General features: G+C 44.5%; 1 protein-coding gene across 1 annotated transcript in view; it reads right to left on the reverse strand.

Annotated features, from left to right (window-relative positions):
* Window positions 1-17,168, reverse strand: part of MOSPD2 (motile sperm domain containing 2) — a 166,337-nt gene that overhangs the window by 5,475 nt on the left and 143,694 nt on the right. The window contains exon 14 of the mRNA XM_040338677.1: window positions 2,382-2,484. Coding sequence (XP_040194611.1) covers window positions 2,382-2,484 — 103 coding nt within the window. The remainder of the gene's footprint in view (window positions 1-2,381; window positions 2,485-17,168) is intronic.

A 17,168-nucleotide genomic window follows, 5' to 3' on the forward strand; every position in this document is an offset into this window, starting at 1 on the left:
AATCAGGTTTTCTCTTTGCTTATCAGTGTAGTCCATTTGGACTCTGGGGGCCACTGTTTGGCCATTGAGACATGTTCTTTTAGTCACTTTCAATAAGTTAAATGTTTTTTAATGTGTCCATGTCTTTATTATGGTTCATAAATAAAAAAAAAATGTAAACCCTTTTTTAAATATACCTATAAAGTCAATTCTTTCCGATTCCCAGATGGTTTCAACTATCTAATAGGATGTGGCATAGTTTATTCTTTGTGCTGTCCACAGTACCACCCTGTGGTGACAGTTTTGTATATAATTATTATAGGATGAAAGCAGGAACCAGCCAATATTCAAATCATGTGTACCTTGCGAACCCCTTGTGTCTATTAGACTGGCCAATAATATAAAATTGGAGGTAAGGGTATGAACAATGGAGATCATTTGTACAATGTTTTTCCAAATGCATATGGGCTTTAACCAACTAACTTGCGTAAATCTTAAACTTTAGACATGGATGTAAAATGTTGAATTCAAGTTGCTTGCTTTAGTTAATTTGATAAACATATATGTAAAAGCCCTAAGGACGACATGACATTCACTCAAAATTCACAAATTTTCCTGATTGAATCTAGGATGAAAGTTGTGAGAATCTTTGGTGAAAACATTGATATACAGAATCTTTATCTTCCTCTGAAGACTGTTGTATTTTAGGTAAAAGGAGAATCACAAGTTCTAATGGCTTCATTTAAGCTTACTGGGCAGAAAACTAACTGTGGGAGAGGCTTACTAAAACTGATGCAGACATAGGGGCAGATCCACGTAGCCTGGCGCATTGTTGCGTCCGGCGTAGCGTATCTCTGATACACTACGCCGCCGTAACTTACAGCGTATTTTCCTTATCCTCAAAGAATTTGCGCCATAAGTTATGGCGGCGTAGTGTAACTTTGGCGGCGTAAGGGCACGCAATTCAAATGGATGTGATGGGGGCGTGTTTTATGTAAATACGTCTTGACCCAACGTAAATTACGTTTTTTTTGAACGGCGCATGCGCCGTCCCTGGGGGTATCCCAGTGTGCATGCTCGAAATTAACCCGCAACAAGTCAATGCTTACGACGTGAACGTCATTCTACGCAAAGCCCTATTCGCGAACGACTTACGCAAACGACGTAAAAAATTCAAAATTTGACACGGGAACGACGGCCATACTTAACATAGGATACGCCTCATATAGCAGGGGTAACTATACGCTGGAAAAAGCCTTACGGAAACTACGTAAAAAAAATGCGCCGGCCGTACGTACATTCGTGGATCGCCGTATCTAGCCAATTTGCATACTCAACGCGGAAATCGACGGAAACGCCACCTAGTGGCTAGTGTAAATATGCACCTTAGATCCGACGGCGTACTAAGACGTACGCCAGTCGGATCTAGCACAGCTTCAGGCGTATCTTGTTTTGTGGATACAAAACAAAGATAAGCCGGAGAAAACTAGAAGTTACGCGGCGTATCAATAGATACGCCAGCGTAACTTCTTTGTGGATCTGCCCCATAATGTGGTGCAGCTGTGCATAGTAACCACACCAGTGCGGCTGAAATGGCACAGTTTCAAAGCCGTAGATCAGTGCAATTTGGATCTCCGATTTCATTGTGGCTTGCGACTTCATATAATAGAAGTTAATGCAAGCAGCAATGAAAGCTCAGAAAAGTAGGGCCGGAACCTTTTTTCAGACTCGATTTGAAGGGCTCCATTGCTGAAAATAGGGTGCGACTCGACATCGATTTTGAACTGTCAAATCACGTGACAAATTGCATTGGTGTAAAAGAGGGCTTATTGTGAAAACTTAATTGAACAGCTGATTGGTTACCATGCACAGCTGTATCAGATTCTTTGTGCACTAGTTTCAGAAAAACTCTCCATGCTGCACTTTTATCTCAAAAAAGTCAGATAAACTTCACAAATTGTTTATGAAAGTGTGATCTATAAAAGGCATTTTGTTACTAAATGATATGGGTTTATGATCTGAATAAACCCAAATGTAATATACAGTATGATTTTTGTGCCAAGCTTGCGTGTTTACTGGGACTGGTCATTTTCCCTGTGGTCAGGACTGATGCAAGCTTTGCCTTTGCACAGGATGGCTTGAATTTTGTAGAATCTAAAAAGCCCACCCTGGCCAGGCTGTTGTGATATTGGAAATGTTTGCATCTGAGGTCTATAATGACCCTGGTGATTTTGTTGAGAAAAGGCAGGATAAAGTAAGCTAGTTTTTTTTTTTTTTTTTAATGTACACTTAACACAGTCTTTGTAGCACAAAAATGATTATGCTAACCATCATTAGCTACTTAAAAATAATATATGATGCCCAGCAATCAAATATGCATAAGCAGTAAATAATGCTATTACCTTAAACTGAAGATCATCACTTCCTAAAGAATTCCTGTTTAACGAGTTTTGCTTTAATACTAATGTAGAAGGCTTGCTGGTTTCCACAATGTGACATCTTAATCTACATGAATTAAAACAGAGCTTCATTAATAAAATCTTACAGCCTTAGACAAACAATAAAATATTTGCTTAGGTATTACTTCTTCCTGCTGGTGGCAAGTACACCAGACACTCGGTCTACACATAAAGATGAATAATGTAAGCTATAACTGAATGTCATACTCAAGAGCTTCACTTATAAAAGTTAAAGGAGAGAAAAGTTTAAAGTTTTTTTTATGTTAAAGTCAAATTACAGCCAACATTTAAATCTGTGTGGTTGGCAGTAGACACATTCTTTTGTTACACTTAAAAGGAGGAGTAGAGCCAAAGCTCATTTGGCTGTACCTCTCCTATGGGTCACAGGAGTGCAGTTCGTTCTGCACTTCTGTGACCCGTTTTCAGCTGACAGCGGGCTGAAGTCCGCTCTCTGCTGACGTCACAGAGTTAATTCAGGCTCGGCGCCATCACGACCATAGAGTCAGTATCTGCCCAGATCCCTGGATGGGCACCCGGCTCAGCCTCTCAGCGAGCGGCTGAGAGCCTGAGCCAGCCACTCAGCCCCCTCCAGGGGCCAGAACAGAGAGCTGTCACTGACCAGTCATCAGCTCTCTGCTCGGGGAGCTGTGAGAACCGAGTGATCGGCGGTGTTCTCTGTGTTAGAGCCAGCGGGGGACCGATGCTGCATCCACCTAGGTAAGTAGGAATCTAAAAACAAAAAACAAACACTTTTTTTTTAAACCCTTTAGGTCTTAAGAAAAAAAGGCCTAGTTAGACTTACCGGTGACGGTATTTCTAAGAGCCTTTCAGGACAACCTTGGAGAGAGCGCAGCTCCGCCTCTTCTGTAGGAAACACCCACAGGCTTTAAATCCCTCCTCTTCCACCATGGCTTCAGTTATTGTGTGGCCTCCGGCACTGGAAAACAAAGCACAGAGAACCACAACACCATGATAGATATATACTTTACTTTTTTATACACATTTAGGGAGGGAAATAGCGGTTGTCCTGAAAGGCTCTTAGAAATACCGTCACCGGTAAGTCTAACTAGGCCTTTCTCAAATCGCCTTTCAGGACAACCTTGGAGAGGATAACCAAGTAACTTACCCTAGGGTGGGACTACTGCCTGCAGTACCTTCCTGCCGAAGGCTTGATCTGCGGCCGACAGCAAGTCCAACCTGTAGTGCCGAATAAAAGTTGAGAAACTGGACCAAGTAGCAGCCTTACAGATCTGATCAGGCGTAGCACCGGCCCTTTCGGCCCAGGAAACTGCGGTTGACCTTGTAGAGTGAGCAGCGATCCCAGAAGGAGGAACTTCTCCTTTTGCTTGATAGGCTTCAGAAATTGCTTGTCTAAGCCATCTACCGAGCGTACTCTTAGAAGCTTTTTCCCCTTTACGGGAACCAGAGAATACCACAAAAAGAGCGTTTGATTTCCTGAACTCCTTGGTGACGGAAAGGAACTGTAACAGACATCTCCTTACATCCAGTGTATGGAAAGCTTCTTCTCCTGCATTAGCCGGAACTGAGGAAAATGTTGGTAGAATTATTTCTTGCGACCGATGGAAAGTTGAGGCCACTTTCGGTAGGAAGGCTGGATCCGTTTGAAGGACCACTCGGTCTGGCAAAACTCTAAGGAAGGGTTCCTTAATTGCTAGAGCTTGGAGCTCACTGATTCTCCTTGCTGATGTAATGGCAACTAAAAAAATTGTTTTGAGAACTAAACTTTTTAACGATGCACTCTGTAAAGGTTCAAACGGAGCTCCCGTGAGACCTTGCAAAACAATAGATAAGTCCCAACAAGGGAAAACTTTGAGGGCTATCGGTCTATTTCGAGCCAGAGCCCTAAAAAATCTAGAAATTAAAGTTTCTTTGGATAAAGATCTTTCAAGATAAACTGAGAGAGCCGCTACCTGTGTTTTCAGGGTGCTGGCGGCTAGACCTTTCTCCATTCCTTCATGGAGAAATTCCAGAACTGAAATAGTACTCTTGATTTCGAAACTTTTGGAAGAACACCAAGAGTTAAATTTCTTCCATACCTTGAGGTAGATGGACCTAGTTACCTCTTTTCTACTTGATAGTAGAGTTTTAACTACTTTATCAGAAAGTCCTTTAGATTTTAGAAGGTCTTCTTCAGAAACCAAGCAGTTAGATGTAGCCTGCTTGCTTCCGGATGGCACACAGAGCCCTGTGTCAATAGATCCTTCCTGTATGGTAATCTCCAGGGAGGTTTTGAGGCCAGGTTCAAAAGTGTTGCAAACCAAGGCCTTTTTGGCCAAAAAGGAGCGATCAGGAGCAAGTTGGTGTTCTCCTCCCTGAATTTCCTTAGGACCAGAGGGATTAGTGGAAAAGGGGGAAAGGCGTAACACAGCCGGTAATTCCATGGGTGTGCCAGGGCATCTATCCCCACTGCCTGATCCATTCTGTGAATTGAAAAGAATTCCTGGACCTTCGCATTTTGTTGACTTGAAAATAGGTCCACTTGGGGATGTCCCCATTCCTCCGATATTATATGGAACACCTCCTGGTTCAGACTCCATTCTGCTTCCACCACTCTTTTTCTGCTTAGCAGATCTGCTAGGAGATTTTGTGATCCCTTCAGGTGGACTGCCGATAGGGAGGCCACATTTATTTCCGCCCATGACAGAAGTTGATTGGCTAAGTCCATGAGCCCTTGGCTCCTGGTTCCCCCTTGCTTTAGCACATAGATCACTGCTGTCGTATTGTCTGACAGAATCTGTACATGATGTCCTTTGACCTCCTGTTGAAAAGCTATCAGACCCAAATGAATGGCTTTCAATTCTCGCCAATTTGACGATTTTCTTGCCTCTATTTTTGACCACTTGCCTTGAGCGGTTTGACCCTCCAGGTGGGCTCCCCAACCCCAGGAGCTTGCGTCGGTTGTTAGACGCTTGTCCAGGGGAAAAAACCATGGGAGACCCTTCGTTAGATTGGAAGGGTCCCTCCACCACCATAGTGCTCGTTTCACTTTCGTAGAAAGTCTGAAACGCTTCTCGAACGGCACCTGGTGTGACCAGACCTGCAAGATGTTTTTCTGAAGTGGTCTGGAATGCAGTCTTGCCCACTGGACTGCCGGAATTGTAGCTGTAAGAAGGCCCAGAACTGACATAACTGTTCTGACTGGTACTGAAAGGTTCGTCTGGATCTGACCCACTGCTGAAAAGATTTTGTCTATCTTTTCCTGAGGCAGGAACACTTTTTGCACTACTGAGTTTAGGGTGTAGCCCAGAAACCTCATCTCCCGAGAGGGATCTAGATGCGATTTTTCTAAGTTCAAAATCCAACCTAGATTTTTGAGATGAGTCTGTGACGTTTGGAGGTTCGTCACAAGCTGATCCCTGGAATCTGCGAAGAATAATAGGTCGTCCAGGTATGGCACGACCGAGATCCCCCTCAGTTTTAGAGGCTCCAGGGCTTCCGCCATAATCTTTGTGAAAACTCTGGGGGAAGATGACAGGCCAAATGGTAGGGCCCTGAATTGGAGATGCCATACTGATGTTCCCAGATTGATGGCTAGGCGAAGGAACTTTTGGGAGGCTGGTGCTATTGGCACATGTAAATAGGCATCCCTTAGGTCCAGGGATGCCATGAAGCAACCTGGAGACAACAGTTTTGTGATGGAGTAAATTGTGTCCATACGGAAGTGTTTGTACCGTATTGATCTGTTCAGGATCTTTAGATTCAGAATCAACCGGTATTTGCCTGAAGGTTTTTTTACAAGAAATATATGGGAATAAAACCCCCGACCCTCCTGCTGTTTCGGGACCTGGACAATGACTTCTTGTTGAATCAGATCCTGTAAAAGGTTCATCATGGCCGAAGCCTTTTCTTGGTCTCTTGGAAGGGCTGTAATGTAAAACCTGCTTGGCGGACATTCCGAGAATTCCAGTTTGTAACCTTGTGAAATGATGTTCTTCACGAAAGGACTTGTGGATATTTGACTCCACTGAGGGAGAAAGGATGACAGTCTTCCCCCTACTGGAGTAGTTACGTCATTTGTCTTTAGGGTTTTGATCTGGAGGAGATCTGAAGAGAACCCCACCTCTTCCCCTACCCTTTTGAGGAATCCAACGTTTTTTGTTGACATCTTCTCTATTTTTGTAGGGTTGTTGAACAGCACGAAAATTCTTTTTAAACGTCTGTTTCTTCTTGGCTGGGAAAGCCTTCTTTTTATCGGCCGTTCTATCTAAGACTGTTTCCAGGTCTGGCCCAAAAAGAAAATCCCCTGAAAAAGGGATGCCACAAAGTTTAATCTTTGAGGCTGTATCCCCTGACCACGTTTTTAGCCAGACTGCACGCCTAGCTGAATTGACAAGTGCTGAGGATCTGGCTGCCATTTTAATTGATTCGGCTGATGCATCAGCCATGTATTTAATTGCATTAAGGATTAGAGGAAAGGAGTCTAAAAGGTCTTTCCTATGGGTGCCTGCTTCAATGTGGCCCTTCAGTTTCTCTACCCAGCATTCCAGGTTTCTTGCTACCACCGTGGAAGCCATGGCTGGTTTAAGGCTGGCGGATGCGGAGTCCCAAGCTTTTTTAAGGAGAGCATCTGCTCTTTTGTCCATCGCATCTTTCAAGACCCCCATGTCTTCAAAGGCCAGATCTGTCCTTCTAGAAACCTGTGAAAAGGCAGCATCCACTCTGGGTTTCTTATTCCAAACCTCAGTTTCTTTGTTTTCAAAGGGAAATCTTCTCTTAAGAGATTTAGGAAGGAAGGGACCTTTTTCCGGGTCTTTCCATTCTTTCTTAACTGTGTCAGATAACACTTTATGGACAGGAAAAACTCTATGTTTGGAGTCATCCATACCCTGGTACATTTTATCATGGACTGATAGTTGTACTCTTTCCTCCTGAATGTCAAGGGTAGTGTAGATTGCACCTAAAAGTTCATCCACATCCTCCAGGGATAATTTATATTTAGAGGTTCTGCCTGCATCCTCTTCTTCCTCTTCCTCAGAGTCTACAAGTGAGGGAAGAGTACTTGTCCCCTCATCCCCAGAGTCCACCACTACCGGCCTGGAGGTGGAAGCTCTTGGGCTTGCTGGTGGTTGCTGGGGCTCAGTATGGACCGCACTCTGCACTAGCATGGATTTCACTGAACTAAGTGAGTCCGAGAGTTCCTTGACAGATGAAAATAATTCTTTAATTTGTTGAGAAGATTCCTCTTCAACTAGGTCTTTAATACATGATCTACACATGGCTTTCTGCCAAGAGTCTCTCAAAGGGTTTTTACAGGAAGGACATTTCCTTTGGCTTGGTGGATTTGCTGGTTTAGATTTACTAGCAGTTTTCTCCTGAAACGAGAAATTAAACTGACTTAAATCAAAGCTCTCTTAGCTAAGCAAGGGAAACCACCACCGTGCTAATACCACCACCAGAGTGAAAAAAAAAAAAAAAAAATGTCCCCTTTAAGAAGAAAGATAGAACATAGCAACCACCAGAGTTTCTGCTAGATGGCCCAGCATAGGCTTCCATCAGAGCAGAGCAGGCTCCCATAAGGAGGAAAACAACCAAACACAATAGAAAGCCCATAAGGATAAGAATAAAGGCACCATTGTACCCCTCTTACCTGGGCCTGACCGGTGCTGACGGCGCCTGCATCCGCCATCGCTGTAACTCTTTCCTCCATTGCAGAGAGACAGCTGTAGAGGAAAACGCTGGGCTTTTGAATTTCCCGGGCTCCGCGTCATCAGTAGGAGCCGGAAACGGAAGCGCCGGTCAGAGAACCCGCCCTCCAGTCCCTGCGTTCCAGGCGCCAGGAGCCACGAGCGCCACGCCTCCACAGGAAACGCCGCGTCGCCGGCGTGACGTCACCCGCCAGACCGGGACCCGGAACCGACATGCAGGACATGTTTCTTGAAAGAAACGGTACCTGCCCGACCACCGGGGTCAAAACCTGCGGACTCCGGGCACCAGACGCAGCGTCCCCTATGGATCCTAAAGCTCCCGTGAGCAGGCGAGACCAGAGGACTCCGGAGCATCCCCCCTTAAAGGTACAGCGGAGGAGCTGGGATGGTTCAGTCACCACCTTACAAAAAAGGTAAAACAATGAGGGAAAAGCCTGTCTCCAGCCTTGGAGAGAACGCAGCTCCCTGGCTCCAACCTGATGCTTCCACCATGGCGGAGGAAACACAATAACTGAAGCCATGGTGGAAGAGGAGGGATTTAAAGCCTGTGGGTGTTTCCTACAGAAGAGGCGGAGCTGCGCTCTCTCCAAGGTTGTCCTGAAAGGCGATTTGAGAAAATATATATTGAAACTACAGGTAACAAAATAAAATATTATATATTTAGAATGCTTGATAATGGGAAGTGTTTATTATTCTTATTTTTTGGATGTTATATTAGAATTTCACTTTAAGGGCTTATGAACACTGAACTTTTGTAGCTGCTTCTTGGGGTGTCAGGTGTGTTTTTTTTCCTGCCTCCCCTGCATGTTAGCTAATGTGTCTATGCACACGTAGGCTTTTAGCAGTGTTTGGTGGCATGGGCTTTTAGAGGCAAGAAAAAAAAAAAAAAAAAGCTTGACGCTGCTAAACGCGTACATACCTGCCTAATTGCTAGGTGTATTTAGGGCTTGAGCGGTAATTCATTTCAATGGCCGGAAAAACGATTATTCTGGCCAATGAAATGAATTAACGCTCAAGCTCTTAAAGCTTGTTAATGCGCCTAAAAGCTTGTAAAAGCTTAAAGTGGATGTAAACCCTCACATATACCAAGTGAAGTAAACAGCCTCAGATGATACACATAGATGAAACAAATCTCCCTACACAAGTTTTACTTGTATATCTGCTGTCTTTAGCTTTATATACGGTTTAGAACGTTTGCATCCTGTTAGATTTTTTTTCCTGGTTTCCATGTAGGTGTGGATACTTGCTATACACAGTGAGACAGATGATTGGAGAAAAGGCACACACCCCCTCCCCACACATGCAGAGTGAGTGTGCCTGTGACTAGTTTAGCAGTCTGCTAATCTATTTATAGCAAACTCCTCAGACACACACTTCTATCTCCCGTCTTGGAGAGCTTGTCAAAAGTTATCAAGCTGATAACAGACTAACGGAGCAGGACAAAGCTACGGGACATAGTGCTTTGAAGAGAGATAAGAAAACACTGCAGATATACGTGCCCAGCTTAAATTTCCTAAATTGGGTTTACATCCCTTTTAAGGCTGGGAGTACACTATTGCAAATTGGATGCGGCGATGGAAACTGTCACAGGAAACTGTAAATTAATGATGCGGCCATGTGTTTTTAAATTATGACAACAGATGTGGGGAGAGGATCCCCAGCCAGCTGTCACAGGGATGGGGGATTTGTGGGGGGGGGGGGGGAGTTTGCAAATGCTGGAATATGTAACATGTTCCAAAAGGTGAACTTAAGCTTTAGCAGACTGCATTGGCTCAAACACCAAGGACCAAATTTAGAATGAACCAGAAGTTGCAATTGCAGATTATAGCATTCCTCTCTAATCATTACTTTCTGGCCTATCTACCCCTCTGTTATTTCCTATATAGACTGCTATGTTTACCTGTAGCCCTCTCATTCTACCTCTCTTCTTTTTTATTTATTACAGCTGCTGACAAAAATGTTAATAAAATGAACCCAGGGATAGGTAGTTGTAAAGATTTCTAAAAAATGGAAGGATCCCCAGTGGGATGCCCCAAATGGAAAAATGCCTGGAGTCGTATTAGGCAACAAAAAAGAGTATGTTGGTTAAATACCTTGATATTGAAAAAAACATCAGGTGCCCAGAGCTACAAATTCTCTGGAAAAACCAAAAGTTTGAAGAATGTGTCCCCTGTCTAAAGAAAAGATATAATGGGGGCAAATGAAAAATTTAAACATTAAAACCTTAGAAATGTTTATAATTCTTCCACAGTAATTTGTAGAAGCAAAGATTATTTATTTATGCATTTTGTTACAGCAGCATCAAAAAACCTCTGAAGAAGACCCCATGATGGGGTTGAAACGCGTCAGGATTTGCTGCATACTTGTACATTATATATGTTCACTTGTATGACAATCTTTTTGCTTGCAGTGCTGTATGTGTACATTGTTCAAGATTGTATACACCAGAGCTCATATTTAAACTGTTCAATGAATCTCTACCTTTTTTTATACAATACAATTATTTTATTATACACCTTGTTTTATATACTTTTCTACCCTGCTGCCTAAAAACCCCACTGGGGGATCCTTCCATTTTTCCATTATTAGGGGTGAGCAGCACTCTTCCTTTCCAGTCTTGTCTTTTCTATTTCCCCGTTGTAAAGATTTCTAAAACAATTCTGCCTTAAATTTTTTGTCACAATATTTAATTTCTGATATCACACTCTTTTCAAGTAGCCACAGGAGTTGCTATGATCCCAAAAGACTCGAGCACCTAGCCCCGGACCATTATGCAGGTTAAGGACCTTGCCCTTTTTTGTGATTCGGCACTGCGTCGCTTTAACGGACAATTGCGCGGTCGTGCGACGTGGCTCCCAAACAAAATTGGTGTACTTTTTCCCCCACAAATAGAGCTTTCTTTTGGTGGTATTTGATCACCTCTGCGTTTTTTTTGTGTGCTATAAACAAAAATAGAGCAACAATTAAAAAAAAAATGCAATATTTTTTACTTTTTGCTATAATAAATATTCCCCCCCAAAAAAAAGATATAATTGTTTTTCCCCTCAGTTTAGGCCGATACGTATTCTTCTACCTATTTTTGGTAAAAAAAAAAAAAAAATCGCAATAAGCGTTTATCGATTGGTTTGCGCAAAAGTTATAGCGTTTACAAAATAGGGGATAGTTTTATGGCATTTTTATTAATAATTTTTTTTTTTTTTACTAGTAATGGCAGCAATTTTTTTCGTGACTGCGACATTATGGCAGACACTTTTGACACATTTTTGGGACCATTGTCATTTTCACAGCGAAAAGTGCTATAAAAATGCACTGATTACTGTGAAAATGACAATGGCAGTGAAGTGGCTAACCACTAGGTAGCGCTAAGGCAGTGGTTCTCAACCTGGGGGACGGGACCCCCTCGGGGGTCAAATGATGATTTGCCAGGGGTCACCAAATTCTGGGCTGTTCCTGAAGCCTGCACCTTTTTTGCAGGCACACAGCAGGGCTGTCCCTGGAGCCCACAGCCGCCCACTCAGCCTCTTTGCAGCCGCCCATTCAGTTCACAACATGGCTGGGGGGGGGGGGCAGAGACTTTAGGTCAGCTGACTGGTGAGGAATGTGAAGTGGGAGACATAGTGAGTAACACTATCTGTGATTATAGTTCCCATTAAAAGTCCCTACTACAGTTCTCAGATCAGAAAATGACCTTGATCAAGAGCACCTATGTTGGCTGATCAGAACCCTCCCACCAGCACTGCCACTCATCCCAACTCTCCCACCAGCACTGCCACTCATCCCAACTCTCCCACCCCCACTGCCACTCATCCCAACTCTCCCACCCCCACTGCCACTCATCCCAACTCTCCCACCCCCACTGCCACTCATCCCAACTCTCCCACCCCCACTGCCACTCATCCCAACTCTCCCACCCCCACTGCCATTCATCCCAACTCTCCCACCCCCACTGCCACTCATCCCAACTCTCCCACCCCCACTGCCATTCATCCCAACTCTCCCACCCCCACTGCCACTCATCCCAACTCTCCCACCCCCACTGCCACTTATCCCAACTCCCCACCCCCAAGGAGTAAGGGAAGAAATAAAAATAGAGATTACGTGGAAAGGAAAGCAAAAGAGGGGGAACAACAAATAAAATGGGAGAGAAAGATTAAGAGAAAGAGCAAGAAAGATGGCTAGATTAAGGGATGGGGTGGGGGGGGGGGGGGAGAAGAAGAAGAAATTAGGATAGAGAGATAAAAGGGGAAAGAAAGGAGAACAAAGAGTGGTACATACTAAAATGTACCATAAGGGGTTTTAATACTTCACAAATGTAAGGGTTAGGGGCGCAAATTACTTGTTCTTGCCTTGGGTGCTGACAACCCACGCTACGAAATTTTTTACTGTTAGGGGTCCCCACAACTTGGTAAATTTTATCAAGGGGTCACGGCACTAGCACGGTTGAGAACCACTGTGCTAAGGGGTTAAGTGTGCCCTAAGGGAGAGATTCTTACTGTAGGGGGGTGTGGCTGTAGGCGTGACATCACTGATAGTCGTTCCCTATATCAGGGGACAATCGATCAGTGTCACTGCCACAGTGAAAAACGGGGAAGGTGCATTTACACTCCCTGTTCTTCAGCTTCTGTGACCGATCGCGGGACACCGGCGACGATCGGGTCCGCGGGTCCCGTGGTCATGGAGCTTTGGACCGGGTCGCGTGCGACCCACGGCTGGGCTCTTACAGGCAAAGAACAGGTACGTGCCTGTGCCCAGCCGTGCCATTCTGCCGACGTAAATGTGCAGGAGGCGGTCCTTAAGTGGTTAAAGCATATCATAAAAAAAAGTAGGCAGGTGGATTTTAGTCCCTCATCTTATCTGTTCTAACCCCTTTCTGTCTTCTCTCCCTTTGGTCTCTTGCTTTCTGCACTCCCTGGGAACTGAGCCATTAGTGCTTTTAAAGGGTTAAACATGTTGATTTACTATATATTTTTTCAGAACAAATTTCTGTCCGAAAGAAATCATAACCAATTTCATACAAAGGACGGGATGGGTGAAATTAATAATCAATGTATTTAAATTGCTTAATATATGCATATTAAAAAAACGATGCTTAAAAAGCATAGGTGTCCTTTTATGAAACTGCGGTAAAATACCGCTATTCAGTTCTCAGGCATTCTCAGGGGAGATCTCTGAGTGCCTGTTTATGAAGCTTTGTAGCTCGCTTCTCATGTTGAGATTAGGAGCGATCTACAAACGGCTGGAAACTCCTGAGAACTGTTTCTCTCACTGTAATCTCACGTGATGTAGCGGGATTACAGTAGGAGGAAGTGAAAAATACAAAAGTTGAACACGAATCAGCACACATTATACACCACATATTAATAAAATAATAAAGTTACATTCCCACCAAACAATATACATTAACCTAATTATTGAAAAACATTGTTTTTATCAAAATTTAAAGGTCATACATGTGCCTATTTAAATGTGAATGGTGTATAGTATATGAATGGAATCCCACATATGTAATGCAGCTATACACCATTCATATAAATGAAAAATACATTTATAATCATTAAAAAATTTTTTTTTAAGAAAGTATACAAATATAAACCCTGTATAAAACTGTAATAGAACAGTCCATGGGTAAAACCATATTTTAGGGTTTACAATTTTTTTTTACTAATAAATAAAAAATGATATAAAAAAGAGATTTTTAATACAGCTTACCTGTAAAATCTTTTTCTTGGAGTACATCACGGGACACAGAGCGGCATTCATTACTATATGGGTTATATGGAGTACCTTCAGGTGTAGACACTGGCAATCTCAAACAGGAAATGCCCCTCCCTATATAACCCCCTCCCATAGGAGGAGTACCTCAGTTTTGTAGCAAGCAGTATGCCTCCCAAAATGGTCCTCAAAAAAGAGGGGTGGGAGCTCTGTGTCCCGTGATGTACTCCAAGAAAAAGATTTTACAGGTAAGCTGTATTAAAAATCTATTTTTCTTTATCGTACATCACGGGACACAGAGCGGCATTCATTACTATATGGGATGTCCCAAAGCAATGCTTACAATGAGGGGAGGGAGAACATCTCCAAGACAAAAGGATTTAATTTAGAGATATACTCAAATCATAATAAATCCAACTTAGTTGAGAAAATAATCTTAAATTTTTAAATTTAACTCAAACAAGAGGAGCCCCCGGAATCCGAGGGTCTCAAACTGCAGCCTGCAGCACTGCCTGCCCGAAGGCAGTATCAGTATTCCTTCTTACGTCCAACTTGTAGAATTTTGTAAACGTGTGGACAGAAGACCAGGTTGCCGCCTTGCAAACTTGAGCCATAGAGATCTGGTGGTGTGCTGCCCAGGAGGCGCCCATGGCTCTAGTAGAATGAGCCTTTAATGATACTGGAGGAGGCAACCCTTTCAAGCCGTAGGCCTGAGTGATTAATTGCTTAATCCACCTAGAAATGGTGGACTTTGCAGCTGCCTGCCCCTTCTTGGGCCCATCCGGTAGAATGAACAGCACATCTGTCTTCCGGATCTTCTTTGTAGCTTTAAGATAGGCCTTCATGGCCCTAACAATATCCAAGGTATGCAGCAACCCTTCCTTTCTGGAAGTAGGTTTAGGGAAGAAGGATGGTAATACCAAATCCTGGTTCAAATGAAAACTGGATATGACCTTCGGTAGGAAGGAAGGATGAGGGCGGAGAACGACCCTGTCCTTATGAAAAACAAGATATGGTTCCTTACAGGATAAGGCTGCCAGCTCCGAAACTCTTCTTGCGGAAACTATGGCAACCAAAAATACTAACTTCCTTGTAAGTAGAACCAAAGGAATATCAGCCAACGGCTCAAATGGTTGTTTCTGTAAACTTGACAGAACAAGATTTAAATCCCACGGACAAAGCGGGGATTTAACTGGAGGTCTAATACGTAAGACCCCTTGAAGGAAGGTCTTAACCAGCGAGTGGGTGGCCAGCGGCCGCTGAAACCACACTGACAGAGCAGAAATCTGTCCTTTGATTGTGCTTAATGCCAATCCTTTATCCACTCCTAGCTGGAGAAAACTTAATACTCTATCGATGGTAAATTTGCGAGAAAACCATCGCTTGGACTCACACCAGCCTACATAGGCCTTCCAGACCCTGTAATAAATCACCCTAGAGACCGGTTTCCTGGCTCTGATTAGGGTAGAGATTACCTTCTGAGACAGACCTCTACCCCTGAGAATCAGGGATTCAGCTTCCAGGCCGTCAAATTTAGATGCCGTAAGGCAGGGTGGAGGATCGGACCTTGCGATAGCAGGTCTGGCCGTAGAGGAAGAGTCCACGGGTCTCCCACTACCATCCTTAAGATTAGTGAGTACCATGCTCTTCTGGGCCATGCTGGAGCTACCAGGATGACTGGTATGTGCTCCACCCGGATCCTGCGCAGCAGGCGGGGTAGTAACTGGAGCGGGGGAAACGCATAAAGAAGTTTGAACTGATGCCAAGGGCAAACCAACGCATCGGTTCCGCAGGCCATCGGATCCCTTGAACGGGATATGAACCTGTCTAGTTTCTTGTTGAGTCTCGATGCCATGATATCCACGTCCGGCACTCCCCATCTTTGGCAGAGTGCTTGAAAGACTTGTGGATGCAGAGACCATTCCCCCGGCCATAGAGTCTGGCGGCTTAAGAAGTCCGCCTGAAAGTTGTCCACTCCTGGAATGAATATTGCCGATATGCAGGGCACATGAGCCTCTGCCCATAGGAGAATCAAGCTCACCTCTCTCTGAGCGGCTTGACTCCTGGTTCCCCCTTGGTGATTTATGTATGCCACGGCCGTGGCATTGTCTGATTGAATTCTCACCGGGAACCCCTGCAATTTTGACGTCCAAGCCCTGAGGGCTAGTCGAGCAGCTCTGAGCTCCAAGATGTTGATGGGCAACTGCTTCTCTGGTTTTGCCCAAGTACCTTGGCGAGTGCAACCATCCAAAATTGCTCCCCAGCCCGTCAGGCTGGCGGCTGTGGTCACTATCTTCCAAGCCACTGGGCTGAAAGACTTCCCCTTCAGTAGATTCTGAGGGTCTAACCACCAACACAGACTTTGTCGGACTCTTGATGAGAGCGGCAACGGGATATCCAAGGCCTGTGGCCTTCTGCTCCATGCTGACAGGATGGCTGCCTGTAGGATGCGAGTGTGGCTCTGGGCGTATGGTACCGCCTCGAATGTGGCCACCATCTTGCCTAGTAACCTCATACATAGGCGAATAGTCGGTTCTTTCTTGCTTAGAACCAGTAGGATTAATTCCTTGATGGCTTTTACCTTCCTCAGAGGTAGGAACACTCCTTGTTGTTCTGTGTCTAATCTCATGCCGAGATATTCCAACTGCCTTGTGGGCTGGAAAGCTGACTTTTCTCGATTTAGGACCCAGCCGAACCTCTCGAGGTATTGGACCGTGAGGGCCACTGCTCGCTCCAAGCCGGGAGACGAGTGATCTATGACTAGGAGGTCGTCCAGGTATGCTAGGATCGTGACCCCTTGGATCCTTAGTTTGGCTAGGATTGGAGCTAGGACCTTCGTGAACACCCGGGGGGCCGTAGCCAACCCGAAGGGAAGCGCCACGAATTGGAAGTGACGCGAAGCCACCATGAAGCGTAGATATCTTTGATGTGGCTGATAAATTGGAACATGAAGGTAGGCATCCTTTATGTCTATGGACGCCATGAAGTCGTCCTTCTGGAGTGTGGCAGCTGCTGACCGCACGGATTCCATCCGAAATGAGCGGATCTTTAGATATGCATTTACCATCTTTAGGTCCAAAATTGGCCTGACATCTCCATTGGATTTTGGGATGATGAATAGGTTGGAGTAGAAACCCAGCCCCTGTTCCAGGACTGGTACCTCTACTATTACTTCCTGGGAAAGTAGATGATCTAATGCCGATCTTAATGCGGCTCCCTTTTCCGGATCGTTTGGAATCCTCGACTTCTGGAAATGAGGAGGAGGAAACCTTAGGAAATCTAATTTGTAGCCTGTGGCCACGGAAGACCGTACCCACTCGTCGGGAATGCTGGCTTCCCAAATCTCTGAAAA

The sequence above is a fragment of the Rana temporaria genome, chromosome 2 (genome assembly GCF_905171775.1).
Source record: "Rana temporaria chromosome 2, aRanTem1.1, whole genome shotgun sequence".
NCBI classification, from domain to species: domain Eukaryota; kingdom Metazoa; phylum Chordata; class Amphibia; order Anura; family Ranidae; genus Rana; species Rana temporaria.